General features: G+C 50.8%; 1 protein-coding gene across 1 annotated transcript; it reads left to right on the top strand.

The window, feature by feature from the left end:
• Positions 1 to 3,325: 3,325 nt before the first annotated feature.
• On the top strand, positions 3,326 to 9,455 carry ccdc160 (coiled-coil domain containing 160). Its single transcript, XM_067996720.1, has 2 exons — positions 3,326 to 3,404; positions 8,411 to 9,455. The coding sequence occupies exon 2, from the start codon at positions 8,423 to 8,425 to the stop codon at positions 9,404 to 9,406; it is 984 nt and encodes a 327-aa protein (XP_067852821.1). The 5' UTR covers positions 3,326 to 3,404; positions 8,411 to 8,422; the 3' UTR covers positions 9,407 to 9,455.
• The last annotated feature ends 4,864 nt before the right edge of the window (positions 9,456 to 14,319 follow it).

Raw genomic sequence — 14,319 nt, 5'->3', positions numbered from 1 at the left:
CTGCCACCTCTTGTCCATTATTCTGCGGCTTGTGCAATAGGTCCCTTCCGTGCGCCTCATCATGACGACGAACACCTGGTCCCACCCATTGGGCATAATACAGTGGGTGCAGGAGTACTGGCACCACTCTTATGTGGAGGGGGCTTGTATGGACCCTCGTCTGTGCACGTGATGATATGTGAACGCCTCACACAGTGTGATGTTAGGAGAACCGTTGGCATATGAGTGCCTCCCTGGCCTGACGAGCACGCAGGTGAGCCGGTGTTCGACCCATGGGTCGTTCCTCCTCCTCTCGCTCGTACTCCTCCTCCTCGTCCTCCTCCTCATCGTCGTCCTCAATGTGGGTGGCGGGTGTGCATGGGGCCTCCTCCAGCGGAACCCCTCTCTGTTGTGCCATGTTGTGCAGGGCACAGCAGACAACTATAATTCGTCCCACTCGGAGTGGCGTGTATTGGAGCGCTCCCCCGGAACGATCAAGGCACCTGAAGCGCATCTTGAGCAGCCCTATAGCCTGCTCAATTGTAGACCTGGTAGCAATGTGGCTGTCATTATATCGACGCTGCGGCTCGGTGATGGGGTTCCTCAGAGGTGTCATGAGCCACGTGTGCAGGGGATATCCCTGGTCGCCGAGGAGCCAGCCGTTGCCGGTGTTGGGTGCGTGGAAGAGGGGCGGGACGGCGGACTCCCTGAGGACGAAGGCATCGTGGCAGCTGCCGGGGTATCTGGCGCACACGTGTAGGAATCTCTGGCGGTGGTCACAAATGAGCTGGGCGTTCATGGAGTGATACCCTTTCCTGTTGATGAACAGCCCTGGCTCATGTGGAGGTGCCCGTATTGCGATGTGGGTGCAATCAATTACACCCTGCACCCGTGGGAAGCCAGCCACAGCATGGAATCCAACCGCCCTCTCTGTCTGGCTGCGCTCATCCATGGCGAAGTTGATGTAGTTCGAGGCCCTGTGGAACCACCCATCGGTGACCTGCCTTATGCACTTGTGTGCAGATGACTGACAGACCCCGGTGATGTCCCCCGTGGCACCCTGGAAGGATCCGGAGGCGAAGAAGTTGAGAGCAGTGGTGACTTTGACGGCGACGGGTAAGAAGATGCTGCTTGGTCCATCCGGGAGCAGCTCGTCATTAAGGAGGCTGCAGATGTCGGTGACTACCTGGCGAGTGACTCTGAGCCTCCGTATGCACTGCTGCTCAGAGAGGTCCATGAAGCTGAGCCTCGCTCTGTAGACCCTGTGCGGAGGGTAGTGCCTCCTGCGACGCATCTCTCTCTGCGGTTGCCCTCCCTCCTGCTGTGCAGGTGGATGTGCCACAGCACCGTGTTGGGGGGCTCCACGTCTCTGAGGCGGACGGCGTGGACTGCGAGGCTGCTGTGGATGGTCATGCTGTTCGTCCTCCGAGGATGTCGAAGCGGCCCCCATCTGGCAGGTGTAGGTCTGAGGGGTTGTGCACGGTAGAAAAGTGTGTCCTCGCACACAGGTTGCGGTTCCACGTCGGTGAATCTTCTTGCTTGGAGGAGGGTGGTGGAGGGCAGGTGTTGCCCAATGTTACGGAGTGGCCTCCTGCGTTGGTGAAGGTTCTTCCCCCCCCCCCCCACCTGTGGAATGCACCTTGGCAGCTGCCACAGGCTGCTGGCTGCAACACGTCTGTTTGGAGTGAGAGTGTTTCCCCCAGTATGGGAAACAGTCTCAGTTCAACGTAAAATCCCACACTTCCTAAAAAAAACCTCAATCAGGTCAGTTAATGACCTGAAATAGCTAAATAAATACTCTCAAGTGGAACCCCGCTGGCTTTAATTGCCTGTGGGATTCCCACCAGCGGGGGCTGCGCTCGCACGCCGGCGCGTCAGCGTGGAACCCGGAAGTGGGTGGGATCGAGGCGGGATCCGGTCGGGGTCCTCCATTTTGCGATTTTCGAGGCCCCCCCGCCGAGAACGCACCCGAGAGCGGGTGCTAAAATCGGGCCCTATGTCTCTATTTATAAAGCCCAGGATCCCGTTTGCTTTTTTAACCGCTTTCTCAACCTGCCCTGCCACCTTCAATGATTTGTGCACAGATATCCCCAGATCTCTCTGTTCCTGTATCCCTTTTAGAATTGTGCCCTCGTTTATATTGCCTCTCCTCATTCTTCCTACCGAAATGTATCACGTAGCATTTTTCTGCATTAAATTTCATCTGCCACATGTCTATATCCTCTTGAAGTCTATCACTGTCCTCCTCACTGTTTACGACCCTTCCAAGTTTTGTGTCATCTGCAGATTTTGAAATTGTGCCCTGTACACCCAAGTCCAAGTCATTAATATATATCAAGAAAAGCAAAGATTCCACCTGGTCAATTATATCCCTTAACCCAACACCTGGGACACATCATCGCGGTTCAAAAAAAGGCCATCACTGGCCCAAATGATGGGCTCCCTCAGAAGTACCACATGCCTCTCCTCCTTAGTGTTATTGTACACGGTGCCCTGCCTGCAGTTAATGTCCATGAGTCTCAGCATGTCTCAGTGCTTCTCCTCAGTGTTTCTCCTCAGTGTTTCTCCTCAGCTGCCACTGTTCCCCAATCTCACAACTCACCACACTGCGATTCCAACTGTTGGCCTCTGGTTGTTGGTCCATTCCCAGAACCCGTGGGCGACCAATACTCTGCTGGGTATTGGACAGGGTCAGAGTCGGGGCCATTGCTCTTTGTATGTGGAGAGGACCAGGCCTCGGGTATGGGCCCGTCACATCAAAACTTGCAGACAACACACAAATAAGGAGCTCCCCCCGGGCCCCTCCCCCCCGGGCCCCCCGCCCCCTCCCCCGGGCCCCTCCCCCCCGGGCCCCCCGCCCCCTCCCCCGGGCCCCTCCCCCGGGCCCCTCCCCCCCGCCCCCGGGCCCCTCCCCCCGGGCCCCCCGCCCCCTCCCCCGGGCCCCTCCCCCCGCGCTCCCGGGCCCCTCCCCCCGCGCGCTCCCGGGCCCCTCCCCCCGCGCGCTCCCGGGCTTCATTTCCGGTGAATAACCGCCGCCCAATTACGTCACCCGGATGCGAAGATTTGTGTTTTTGTGGTGACGTCACCGGAGTGAGAAACAACGGGAGAAAAACAGGAAAAAAGGAGAAAAAAAAGAGGTGAGTGAGAGAGAGGGGGGGGGAGGGGGGTCAGGGGTCGGAGTGGGGGTCGGGGGGTCAGGGGTGGGGTCGGGTCGGAGTGGGGGTGGGGGTTGTGGGCGGGTGGAGGGGGGGGGTCAGGGGTCGGAGTGGGGGTGGGGGTCAGGGGTCGGAGTGGGGGTGGGGGTCGGGGGGTCAGGGGTCGGAGTGGGGGTCAGGGGTCGGGGGTCGGAGTTCAGTCGCTGCCGCCCGCCACGTTCTGAGAAAAATCCGCGTGTGACGTCACAGAACCAGGCCCGGGATTGCTCGGTGAGTCATTAATTAGTTCAACTTTCAAAATTAGTGTAAGTTAGTAATTGTGAGGTTTTAGTGGTAGTGGACGGTAGTGGACGGTTTACTCGCAGTTGTGAAGCTTCTTGGGAGTAGTCGGGTTTCAAATTATAAATTAAATTAAGAAGAATAATGAAATAATTAACAGCATGAAGCTGTCCGGCCGGTGATGCGCAGCGAGTGCCTCGACCCCCCTGTGACCCCCAAACAACGTCTGCGGCCAGTGTCTGCGGCCAGTGTCTGCGGTCAGTGTCTGCGGCCAGTGTTGTGGTCAGTGTCTGCGGCCAGTGTCTGCGGCCAGTGTTGTGGTCAGTCTGCGGTCAGTGTCTGCGGCCAGTGTCTGCGGCCAGTCTGCGGTCAGTGTCTGCGGCCAGTCTGCGGTCAGTGTCTGCGGCCAGTCTGCGGTCAGTGTCTGCGGCCAGTGTCTGCAGTCAGTGTCTGCGGCCAGTGTTGTGGTCAGTCTGCGGTCAGTGTCTGCAGTGAGTGTCTGCGGCCAGTGTTGTGGTCAGTCTGCGGTCAGTGTCTGCAGTGAGTGTCTGCGGCCAGTGTTGTGGTCAGTCTGCGGTCAGTGTCTGCGGCCCGAGGAGCTTCGGCTCAGAGTCAGTGAGCTGGAGGCCGAGCTGCAGACACTGCGAACCATCGGGGAGGGGGAAAAATACCCGGACACTCGGTTCCAGGAGGCGGCCACATCCCTGAGGATAAGGTCGTCTGAATTGGTCAGTGGTCAGGGACAGGAGGCTGTGACTGCGACCGAGGCAGGTCAGCGAATCGAGGAGGTAGAAGTGGAGGAGCCTCAGTCTTTGCAATTGTCCAACAGGTTTGAGGTGCTTGCAGTCCGTGGCACCGTGGTACAGGAAGCCATTCAAGCGAGGGGAGTCAGTAGGAATGTAGTGGGAGTAGGGACAGTATCGTCAGGGGGATAGACACAGTTCTCTGCAGCCGAGAACGAGAGTCCAGAAGGCTGTTTTGCCTGCCCGGTGCCAGGGTTCAGGACATCTGCTCTGGGCTGGGGAGAAACTTGTAGTGGGAGGGGGAGCATCCAGTTGTTGTGGTCCACGTAGGTACCAACAACATCGGTAGGACGAGGGAAGAGGTTCTGCTTGGGGAGTATGAGCAGCGAGGGGCTAAATTAAAAAGCAGAACCTCAAAGGTGATAATATTTACCCTGAGCAAATTGGCACAGAGTAAATAAGATTAGAGAGTTAAATTCGTGGCTCAAAGATTGGTGTGGGAGAAATGGGTTTCGATTCATGGGGCACTGGCACCAGTAATGGGGAAAATGGGAGCTGTAAGAACATAAGAAATAGGAGCAGGAGTAGGCCAATCGGCCCCTTGAGCCTGCTCCCCCATTCAATAAGATCATGGCTGATCTGATCCTAACCTCAAATCTAAATTCATGTCCAATTTCCTGCCCGCTCCCCGTAACCCCTAATTCCCTTTACTTCTAGGAAACTGTCTATTTCTGTTTTAAATTTATTTAATGATGTAGCTTCCACAGCTTCCTGGGGCAGCAAATTCCACAGACCTACTACCCTCTGAGTGAAGAAGTTTCTCCTCATCTCAGTTTTGAAAGAGCAGCTCCTTAGTCTACCTGTACTGTTGGGATGGCCTTCATCTGAACCGTGCTGGGGCCAGTGTTCTGGCGAATCATATAACTAAATAATGGGGGCGAGGGATCAAAAAAGGGAAGATGTGATAAATTAAAGAAGACAAGGCAAGAGAACAAGGTAGCAATAAGGGATATGATGATCAGAGAGTGGCAGGAAGGGACAGAGCGTGTAAACTTAAGAGTGCGCCAGCAGGTAAGACTAGAGGTTGTAAAAAGACAGCACTAAAGGCTTTGTATCTGAATGTGCGAAGCATTCATAACAAAATAGATGAATTTACAGCTCAAATAGAAATAAATATGTACGATCTGATAGTAATTATAGAGACATGGCTGCAAGATGACAAAGGCTGGAACCTGAATATTCAAGGGTACTTGACATTTCAGAAGGACAGGAAGGTGGAGGGGTCGCTCTGTCAATGAAGGATGACATGAGTATAATAGAGAGAAATGACCTTAGTTCTAAAGACCAAGTTTGGGTAGAGACAAGAAATAGTAAAGGCAAGAAGTCACTTGTGGGAGTAGTTTATAGGCCCCCTAACAGTAACCACACTGTAGGACAGGGTATACAGGAAGAAATAATGGGGGCTTGTGAGAAAAGAACAGCGATAATCATGGGTGATTTTAATCTACATATAGATTGGAAGAATCTGATTGGCAAAGGTAGCCTGGAAGATGAGTTAATAGAGTGCTTTCGGGACAGTTTCTTAGGGCAGCACGTTCTAGAGCCAAACAGAGAGCAGGTTATTCTAGATCTGGTAATGTGTAATAAGACAGGATTAATTAATGACCTCATTGTAAAGGAGCCTCTAGGTAGCAGTGATCACAATATGATTGAATTTTGCATTCAGTTTGAGGGAGAGAAGAGTGAGTCTAAGACCAGTGTTTTAATCTTAAATAAGGGCAATTATGAGGGCATGAAGACAGAGCTGGCTAAAGTGAACTGGGAAATTAGGTTAAGGGATAGGTCAGTAGAGATGCAGTGGCAGACATTTACTGAAATATTTCATGACACTCAGCAAAGATACATTCCAGTGAGAAAGAAGGACTGTAGGGGAAGGACGTACCGTCCGTGGCTAAACTAAGGAAGTTAAAGATAGTATCAAATTGAAAGAAAAAGCATACAATTCCGCGAAGATCAGTGGCAGGTCAGAAGATTGGATAGAATATAAAAAACAGCAAAGGATGACTAATTTCTCCCTCCTTACTCTTTTAGATTACGAGAGAAAGCTAGCTAGAAATATAAAAACAGATAGTAAGAGTTTCCACAGGTATTTAAAAAGGAAAAGAGTAAGTAAAGTGAGTGTTGGTCCTCTAGAGAGTGAGTCTGGGGAATTAATAATGGAGAATAAGGAAATGACGGATGAATTGAACAGATATTTTGCGTCCGTCTTCACTGTAGAGGATACAAATAACATGCCAGAAATAATTGTGAATCAAGAGGTGAAAGGGAGGGAAGAACTTAAAACATTTACAATCACCAGGGAAAGGGTTATCAAAAATTATTAGAACGAAAAGCTGACAAGTCCCCGGGTCCTGACGGACTTCATCCCAGGGTCTTAAAAGAAGTGGCTGCAGAGATAGTAGATGCATTGGTATTAATTTTCCAAAATTCCCTAGATTCTGGCAGCATCCCATCAGATTGGAAAAGAGTGAATGTAACTCCTCTATCCCTTTGCAGACTCCTTATGTCCTCTTCACAACTTACTTTCCCACCTACCTTTGTGTCATCAGCAAATTTAGCAACCGTACATTCAGTCCCTTCATCCAAGTCATTGATATCGATTGTAGTTTCTATTTGTGCCGTCAATCCATCTATCTTATTACGAATGCTGCGCGCATTCAGATAAAGAACCTTTCATTTTGCCTTTTTACCATTCTTTCCTATCCCGGCCCCATTTGCTCGTGCACTCTTATGTTTGTACACTCTGTCCCTTCCTGACACACTGTTTATTATTACCCCCATCACTTTCCTGTACTACTTCCTTGTCTTTTCTCTTTATCAATCTAAACTTTGCCCCACCTGAGCCCCCCCTCTCCCCCCCACAGCAAAGTAGGCATTGAAATACACCCCAACAGCAAGTCCTTGCATTCAGGACAGAATAACTTGCGTTGTGTCTGGCTCTTCACGTATAGGAAGATGTCTCAAAGCACCTCATGGGGTGAAATTTCTTCACTCATGATGGTTGTGAATCTTTGGAATTCTCTACCCCTGAGGGCTGTGCATGCTGAGTCTTTGAGTATATTCAAGGCTGAGGTGGATAGATTTTTGGACTCGAGGGGAAATCAAGGGATATGGGGATCGGGCAGGAAAATGGAGTTGAGGTCGAAGATCAGCCATGATCTTATTGAATGCCGGAGCAGGCTCGAGGGGCCATGTGACCTACTCCTGCTCCTATTTCTTATGGGAGAGGACAAATGGTGAACAGCTAGCGAGCATGAAAAGAGAAACGGTTAAAGGGTGGAAATGAAGAACATTTTGAGGATGTTCTTGAAAGTAGGGAGGTGGTAAGACACTGATGTAGGGAATGGATTCCACAGGCAGGAGCATGGAGGCTGCAAGATCAGCTGCTATTAGTGGAATGGGGCCAAGGAGTAACACTGAGTCAGTACAGTGGTGACTCCGCCTCGCAAGTTATGGAGATTACTAAGATAGGGGTGCGCGTGCTATAAGTAAACCTGAGCAGTGGCCTTAAAAGGACAGAAAACACTGGAGATACTGAGCAGGTCAGGCAGAGTCTGTCGAGAACTTGGTCCTGAGGAAATGTTTATACCTGAAACACCAGCTGCCTGGTCTCGGTATCTCCAGACTCTGCCTGGTCTCGGTATCTCCAGACTCTGCCTGGTCGCGGTATCTCCAGACTCTGCCTGGTCGCGGTATCTCCAGACTCTGCCTGGTCGCGGTATCTCCAGACTCTGCCTGGTCGCGGTATCTCCAGACTCTGCCTGGTCGCGGTATCTCCAGACTCTGCCTGGTCGCGGTATCTCCAGACTCTGCCTGGTCGCGGTATCTCCAGACTCTGCCTGGTCTGCTCAGTATGTCCAGTGTTTTTCCATCTTTGTTTCAGATTTCCAGCCTATGCAGTACTTTGCTTTTTGATCCTGAAATGGATAGGCCAGGTTAAACACTGCTGTGTCTCAGCAGCTAAATCAGACCCTAGCAATGTCATGGGAGATCAGCTGGTGCACTGGGGAAAAACAGCTGTTATAAAGGAGAGCGATGAGACGACAGTAGTCCTTCTCTCCGGATTCAGCTGTAAGTCCTGCGGTGAAGATAATCTCTTGTTGAGATTGTCCTGTGAAACTGCTCCAAGGTATCGGAATCTGAATCCTTGTTTCAAGATAGCGATGGTGAACTTTTGGGTGTTTTGTTTTATAGAAATTCTGCGAGATGGCGGGTGTGGAGGAGCAACATTGGGTGCAGGAGTTATTTCCTCCACACTTCAGCACCCAAGACCTGCTTGGGGCAGAGTTTACCTCGCAGCCAGTGCTAGTTTCTGAACAGTTTGCTGCAGGGAGAGCCAAAAGAATTGAAAATATTTACCAGCAGGAAATGAAGAATTTTCAAGATGAACGGAAACTGAAAAGAAAAGCTTACCTTTCGGGACTGATTGTACAAGAGCCAGCCTGTGAACCTGCCTCCGCAGCTCCTGTCAAATTCCCGGGATCATGGGGGGATGATCAAAGTGTGTGTAAATTAGACAATTTAAATATCAGTGACGAGAAAGGCACTGAAGAAATGGAAGAGCAGTATATCTGGAGCGCTGAGGAACTATTAGTTTTACATCAAGCAATGTGTAGAAAAGACTCTCAGCAACACACAATAGAAGCGCAGCTGGCAGTCGCACATTTCGAGGCAGAAGAGCTGAAGGCAGACAGCAAGAAACTGGCAGTGTGCCTGGAAATGAAAGAGACCGAACTTCATAAAACCAAACTAGAAATCCAGAACAGAACCCTGCACCTAGGACACATCATGCAAGAGAACTCAAAAAAGGACTTGCAGATTCGAGATTTGAAAGAAGATTTACAGGAAGAGATGGCAACCGTGCGCAGCCTGAGTTCAGAACTGCAGCGAACCAGGCTGGAGGTTCAGGACCAGCGACTGAGAATGGAGAAGTTAACCTCTGACTGGAAGAAGCTGTCGTTGCGACAGGAGTTTGAAAAGGTCCTTTTGGCCGAGAAGTTGAAAGAAGAGTCTGGCTTGGAACTGAAGAAACTACAAACAGAACTGGACGTGGTGAAGACTGAACTGAGTGCGGAGGAATGGCAACACGCACACAGCAAGAAAGGTCTGGAGCTGTTGTGTAAACACTTCTCCTGTTTACCTTCCTTGGGCCCAGCTGAAGATTTTAAAATTGAATTTCTGAATAAGTGAAATAAATCTGTTACTTTGTTCCAGTATAAATTCTATCGATCAGTGATAATTGGTTCATGGAATTAATTCTTGCTGGTTTCCCATCTGTCGCAGGGCACCAAAATCAAATTGTTTTACTTATTTTAATATTTTTAGTTACCAAATACACACCAAAATCTGGTTATAATAGACTTTTGCTGGAGTGATGCTCAGGTGGTTTCTGAGCAAAAACATAGTCAAAACGGTAGGTTTTAAGGAGACTTTTGAAGAAGGGAGAGATGGAAACAGGAAAAGGATTCAGGAGCTGACAAATGAAGGCTGTACCAATGGCGAAGCACGGTGGAGACTTGTCAGAGGGTTGAATGATGGTGGGATGCAGGGCTGACGAGGGTAGAGATAGGGTGGGGCCAGGCCGTGAAGGGACTTGTGAACAAGGATATGGGCTGTCTGCTCAGTATCCTGGAGGGTGGGATACCAGTGGGGCTGGGTGAGAGGCTGGGTGAGGGTACGGTAGCATAGTGGTTATGTTACTGGGCGAGTAATCCAGAGGCCTGGACTAAAATCCAGAGTCATGAGTTCAAATCCCGCCACGGCAGCTGGCGAATTTAAATTCAATTAATTAATTCAATTCAATTAATTAAATAAAAAATCTGGAATTAAAATACTAGTATCAGTAATGATGGCCATGAAACTACCGGATTGTCGTAAAAACCCATCTGGTTCACTAATGTCCTTTAGGGAAGGAAACCTGCCGTCCTTACCCGGTCTGGCCTATATGCGACTCCAGACCCACAGCTATGTGGTTGATTCTTAATTGCCCTCTGAAATGGCCTAGCAAGCCACTCAGTTGTAAAATCTCGCTACGAAAAGTCATAACAAGAATAAAACCGGACGGACCACCCGGCATCGGACCACTAGGCACCGGACACGACAAAGGCAAAACACCAAGCCCAGTCGACCCTGCAAAGTCCTCCTTACTAACATCTGGGGACTTGTGCCAAAATTGGGAGAGCTGTCCCACAGACTAGTCAAGCAACAGCCTGACATAGCCATACTCACAGAATCATATCTTTCAGCCAACGTCCCAGACAACTCACAGAATCATATCTTTCAGCCAACGTTCCATCACAATCCCTGGGTATGTCCTGTCCCACCGGCAGGACAGACCCACCAGAGGTGGCGGTACAGTGATATACAGTCAGGAGGGAGTGGCCCTGGGAGTCCTCAACATTGACTCTGGACCCCATGAAATCTCATGGCATCAGGTCAAACATGGGCAAGGAAACCTCCTGCTGATGACCACCTACCGCCCTCCCTCAGCTGATGAATCAGTCCTCCTCCATGTTGAGCACCACTTGGAGGAAGCACTGAGGGTAGCAAGGGCACAGAATGTACTCTGGGTGGGGGACTTCAATGTCCATCACCAAGAGTGGCTCGGTAGCACCACTACTGACCGAGCTGGCCGAGTCCTGAAGGACATAGCTGCTAGACTGGGCCTGCGGCAGGTGGTGAGCGAACCAACACGAGGGAAAAACTTACTTGACCTCGTCCTCACCAATCTACCTGTCGCAAATGCATCTGTCCATGACAGTATTGGTAAGAGTGACCACCGCACAGTCCTTGTGGAGATGAAATCCTGTCTTCGCACTGAGGATACCATCCAACGTGTTGTGTGGCACTACCACCGTGCTAAATGGGATAGATTCAGAACAGATCTAGCAGCTCAAAACTGGGCATTCATGAGGCGCTGTGGGCCGTCAGCAGCAGCAGAATTGTATTCCAGCACAATCTGTAACCTCATGGCCCGGCATATTCCTCACTCTACCATTACCAACAAGCCAGGGGATCAACCCGGGTTCAATGAGGAGTGTAGAAGAGCATGCCAGGAGCAGCACCAGGCGTACCTAAAAATGAGGTGCCAACCTGGTGAAGCTGCAACTCAGGACTACATGCATGCTAAACAGCGGAAGCAACATGCTATAGACAGAGCTAAGCGATTCCACAACCAATGGATCAGATCAAAGCTCTGCAGTCCTGCCACATCCAGTCGTGAATGGTGGTGGACAATTAAACAACTAACGGGAGGAGGAGGCTCTGCAAACATCCCCATTCTCAATGATGGCGGAGTCCAGCACGTGAGTGCAAAAGACAAGGCTGAAGCGTTTGCAACCATCTTCAGCCAGAAGTGCCGAGTGGATAATCCATCTCAGCCTCCTCCCGATATCCCCACCATCACGGAAGCCAGTCTTCGGCCAATTCGATTCACTCCACGTGATATCAAGAAACGGCTGAGTGCACTGGATACAGCAAAGGCTATGGGCCCCGACAACATCCCAGCTGTAGTGCTGAAGACTTGTGCTCCAGAACTAGCTGCGCCTCCAGCCAAGCTGTTCCAGTACAGCTACAACACTGGCATCCACCCGACAATGTGGAAAATTGCCCAGGTATGTCCTGTCCACAAAAAGCAGGACAAATCCAATCCAGCCAATTACCGCCCCATCAGTCTACTCTCAATCATCAGCAAAGTGATGGAAGGTGTCGTCGACAGTGCTATCAAGCGGCACTTACTCACCAATAACCTGCTCACCGATGCTCAGTTTGGGTTCCGCCAGGACCACTCGGCTCCAGACCTCATTACAGCCTTGGTCCAAACATGGACAAAAGAGCTGAATTCCAGAGGTGAGGTGAGAGTGACTGCCCTTGACATCAAGACAGCATTTGACCGAGTGTGGCACCAAGGAGCCCTAGTAAAATTGAAGTCAATGGGAATCAGGGGGAAAACTCTCCAGTGGCTGGAGTCATACCGAGCACAAAGGAAGATGGTAGTGGTTGTTGGAGGCCAATCATCTCAGCCCCAGGACATTGCTGCAGGAGTTCCTCAGGGCAGTGTCCTAGGCCCAACCATCTTCAGCTGCTTCATCAATGACCTTCCCTCCATCATAAGGTCAGAAATGGGGATGTTCGCTGATGACTGCACAGTGTTCAGTTCCATTCGCAACCCCTCAGATAATGAAGCAGTCCGAGCCCGCATGCAGCAAGACCTGGACAACATCCAGGCTTTGGCTGATAAGTGGCAAGTAACATTCGCGCCAGATAAGTGCCAGGCAATGACCATCTCCAAAAAGAGAGATTCTAACCACCTCCCCTTGACATTCAACGGCATTACCATCGCCGAATCCCCCACCATCAACATCCTGGGGGTCACCATTGACCAGAAACTTAACTGGACCAGCCATATAAATACTGTGGCTACGAGAGCAGGTCAGAGGCTGGGTATTCTGCGGCGAGTGACTCACCTCCTGACTCCCCAAAGCCTTTCCACCATCTACAAGGCACAAGTCAGGAGTGTGATGGAATACTCTCCACTTGCCTGGATGAGTGCAGCTCCAACAACACTCAAGAAGCTCGACACCATCCAAGATAAAGCAGCCCACTTGATTGGCACCCCATCCACCACCCTAAACATTCACTCCCTTCATCACCGGCGCACTGTGGCTGCAGTGTGCACCATCCACAGGATGCACTGCAGCAACTCGCCAAGGCTTCTTCGACAGCACCTTCCAAACCCGCGACCTCTACCACCTAGAAGGACAAGGGCAGCAGGCACATGGGAACAACACCACCTGCACGTTCCCCTCCAAGTCACACACCATCCCGACTTGGAAATATATCGCCGTTCCTTCATAGTCGCTGGGTCAAAATCCTGGAACTCCCTTCCTAACAGCACTGTGGGAGAACCTTCACCACACGGACTGCAGCGGTTCAAGAAGGCGGCTCACCACCACCTTCTCAAGGGCAATTAGGGATGGGCAATAAATGCCGGCCTCGCCAGCGACGCCCACATCCCATGAACGAATAAAAAAAAAATACAAGGTGCAGGCAGCAGTGTTCTTGAGTTGGATTAGTGTAGGGTGGAGATAGAGCCCAACAACCAGTGTTAGATTGAACATGAGCAGCGCACAGAAAGGGTGTTGGGCTTGGGTTCAAATGTGTTGGTCAGGAACTGAACTGAAGAAAGTTATGGCTCATCCACAGTTTGATGTCAGGGGGTCAGTACCGGTTGTGGGGGGGGCAGAGTTAAAATTGCTTGTTATCAGCAGCTGGGGAAAGCTGACCCCACACTTCCCAGAAATGTGGCTGAGAGTTGGCTTATAATTAATGGATAGGCTGCTCGGCAGACACCGAGGGAAACTGTTCACAAAGATGGGAGGCCATCAGCCCACCACACTCGCTTTCATTGACACCCCCCCCCGAATCCATCTAATTGCCTCTTAAATGACTCCACACTTTTTGCCTCCAATGCTCTACCATGAAATCACCCCCCGTGCGGCCCCCTGAAATCACCCCCACCCCCACCCCGTGCGGCCCCCTGAAATCACCCACCCCCCCCCCCCACCCACCCCGTGCGGCCCCCTGAAATCACCCCGCTGACCCTGGACCCTTGCCCCTTTCCCCAATGGCCCTGCCTCTATGCCCCATTCCGCAATGACTGAGTAGAAAACCAGGTTCGAGGCCTTTGCCACTTGCAAATTCAACAAACATATTTTGTATTAAAATGTTTTCATTTTCAGCAAAACAATTAAATTGCTTAAACTAAACCTGAAAAAAGACACAAAATATAATCTTTAAAACAAAGTGTCAGTAATTTCCTGCTTGGTTTTTGACCCTGGAAATCTTATTCCTCCTCAAGGGGGAGGAGCCAGAGATTCACAAACGCTGCTCCTGGTTGTTGACCTCAGGATGTATCTCCTTTGACCAATGCCCCCCACAGTATCTGGGCTGTTGTTGACCTCAGGATGTATCTCCTTTGACCAATGCCCCCCAGAGTATCTGGGCTGTTGTTGACCTCAGGATGTATCTCCTTTGACCAACGCCCCCCAGAGTATCTGGGCTGTTGTTGACCTCAGGATGTATCTACTTTGACCAATGCCCCC

This window comes from Heptranchias perlo, chromosome 15 (assembly GCF_035084215.1).
Source record: "Heptranchias perlo isolate sHepPer1 chromosome 15, sHepPer1.hap1, whole genome shotgun sequence".
NCBI classification, from domain to species: domain Eukaryota; kingdom Metazoa; phylum Chordata; class Chondrichthyes; order Hexanchiformes; family Hexanchidae; genus Heptranchias; species Heptranchias perlo.
Note: the sequence above shows the minus strand (reverse complement) of the source record. Positions and strands in the feature narration are given on the sequence as shown.

Coding starts and splice junctions, on each gene's coding strand:
- ccdc160 (XM_067996720.1), top strand. CDS start 8,423: ATGGCGGGTGTGGAGGAGCAACATTGGGTGCAGGAGTTATTTCCTCCA.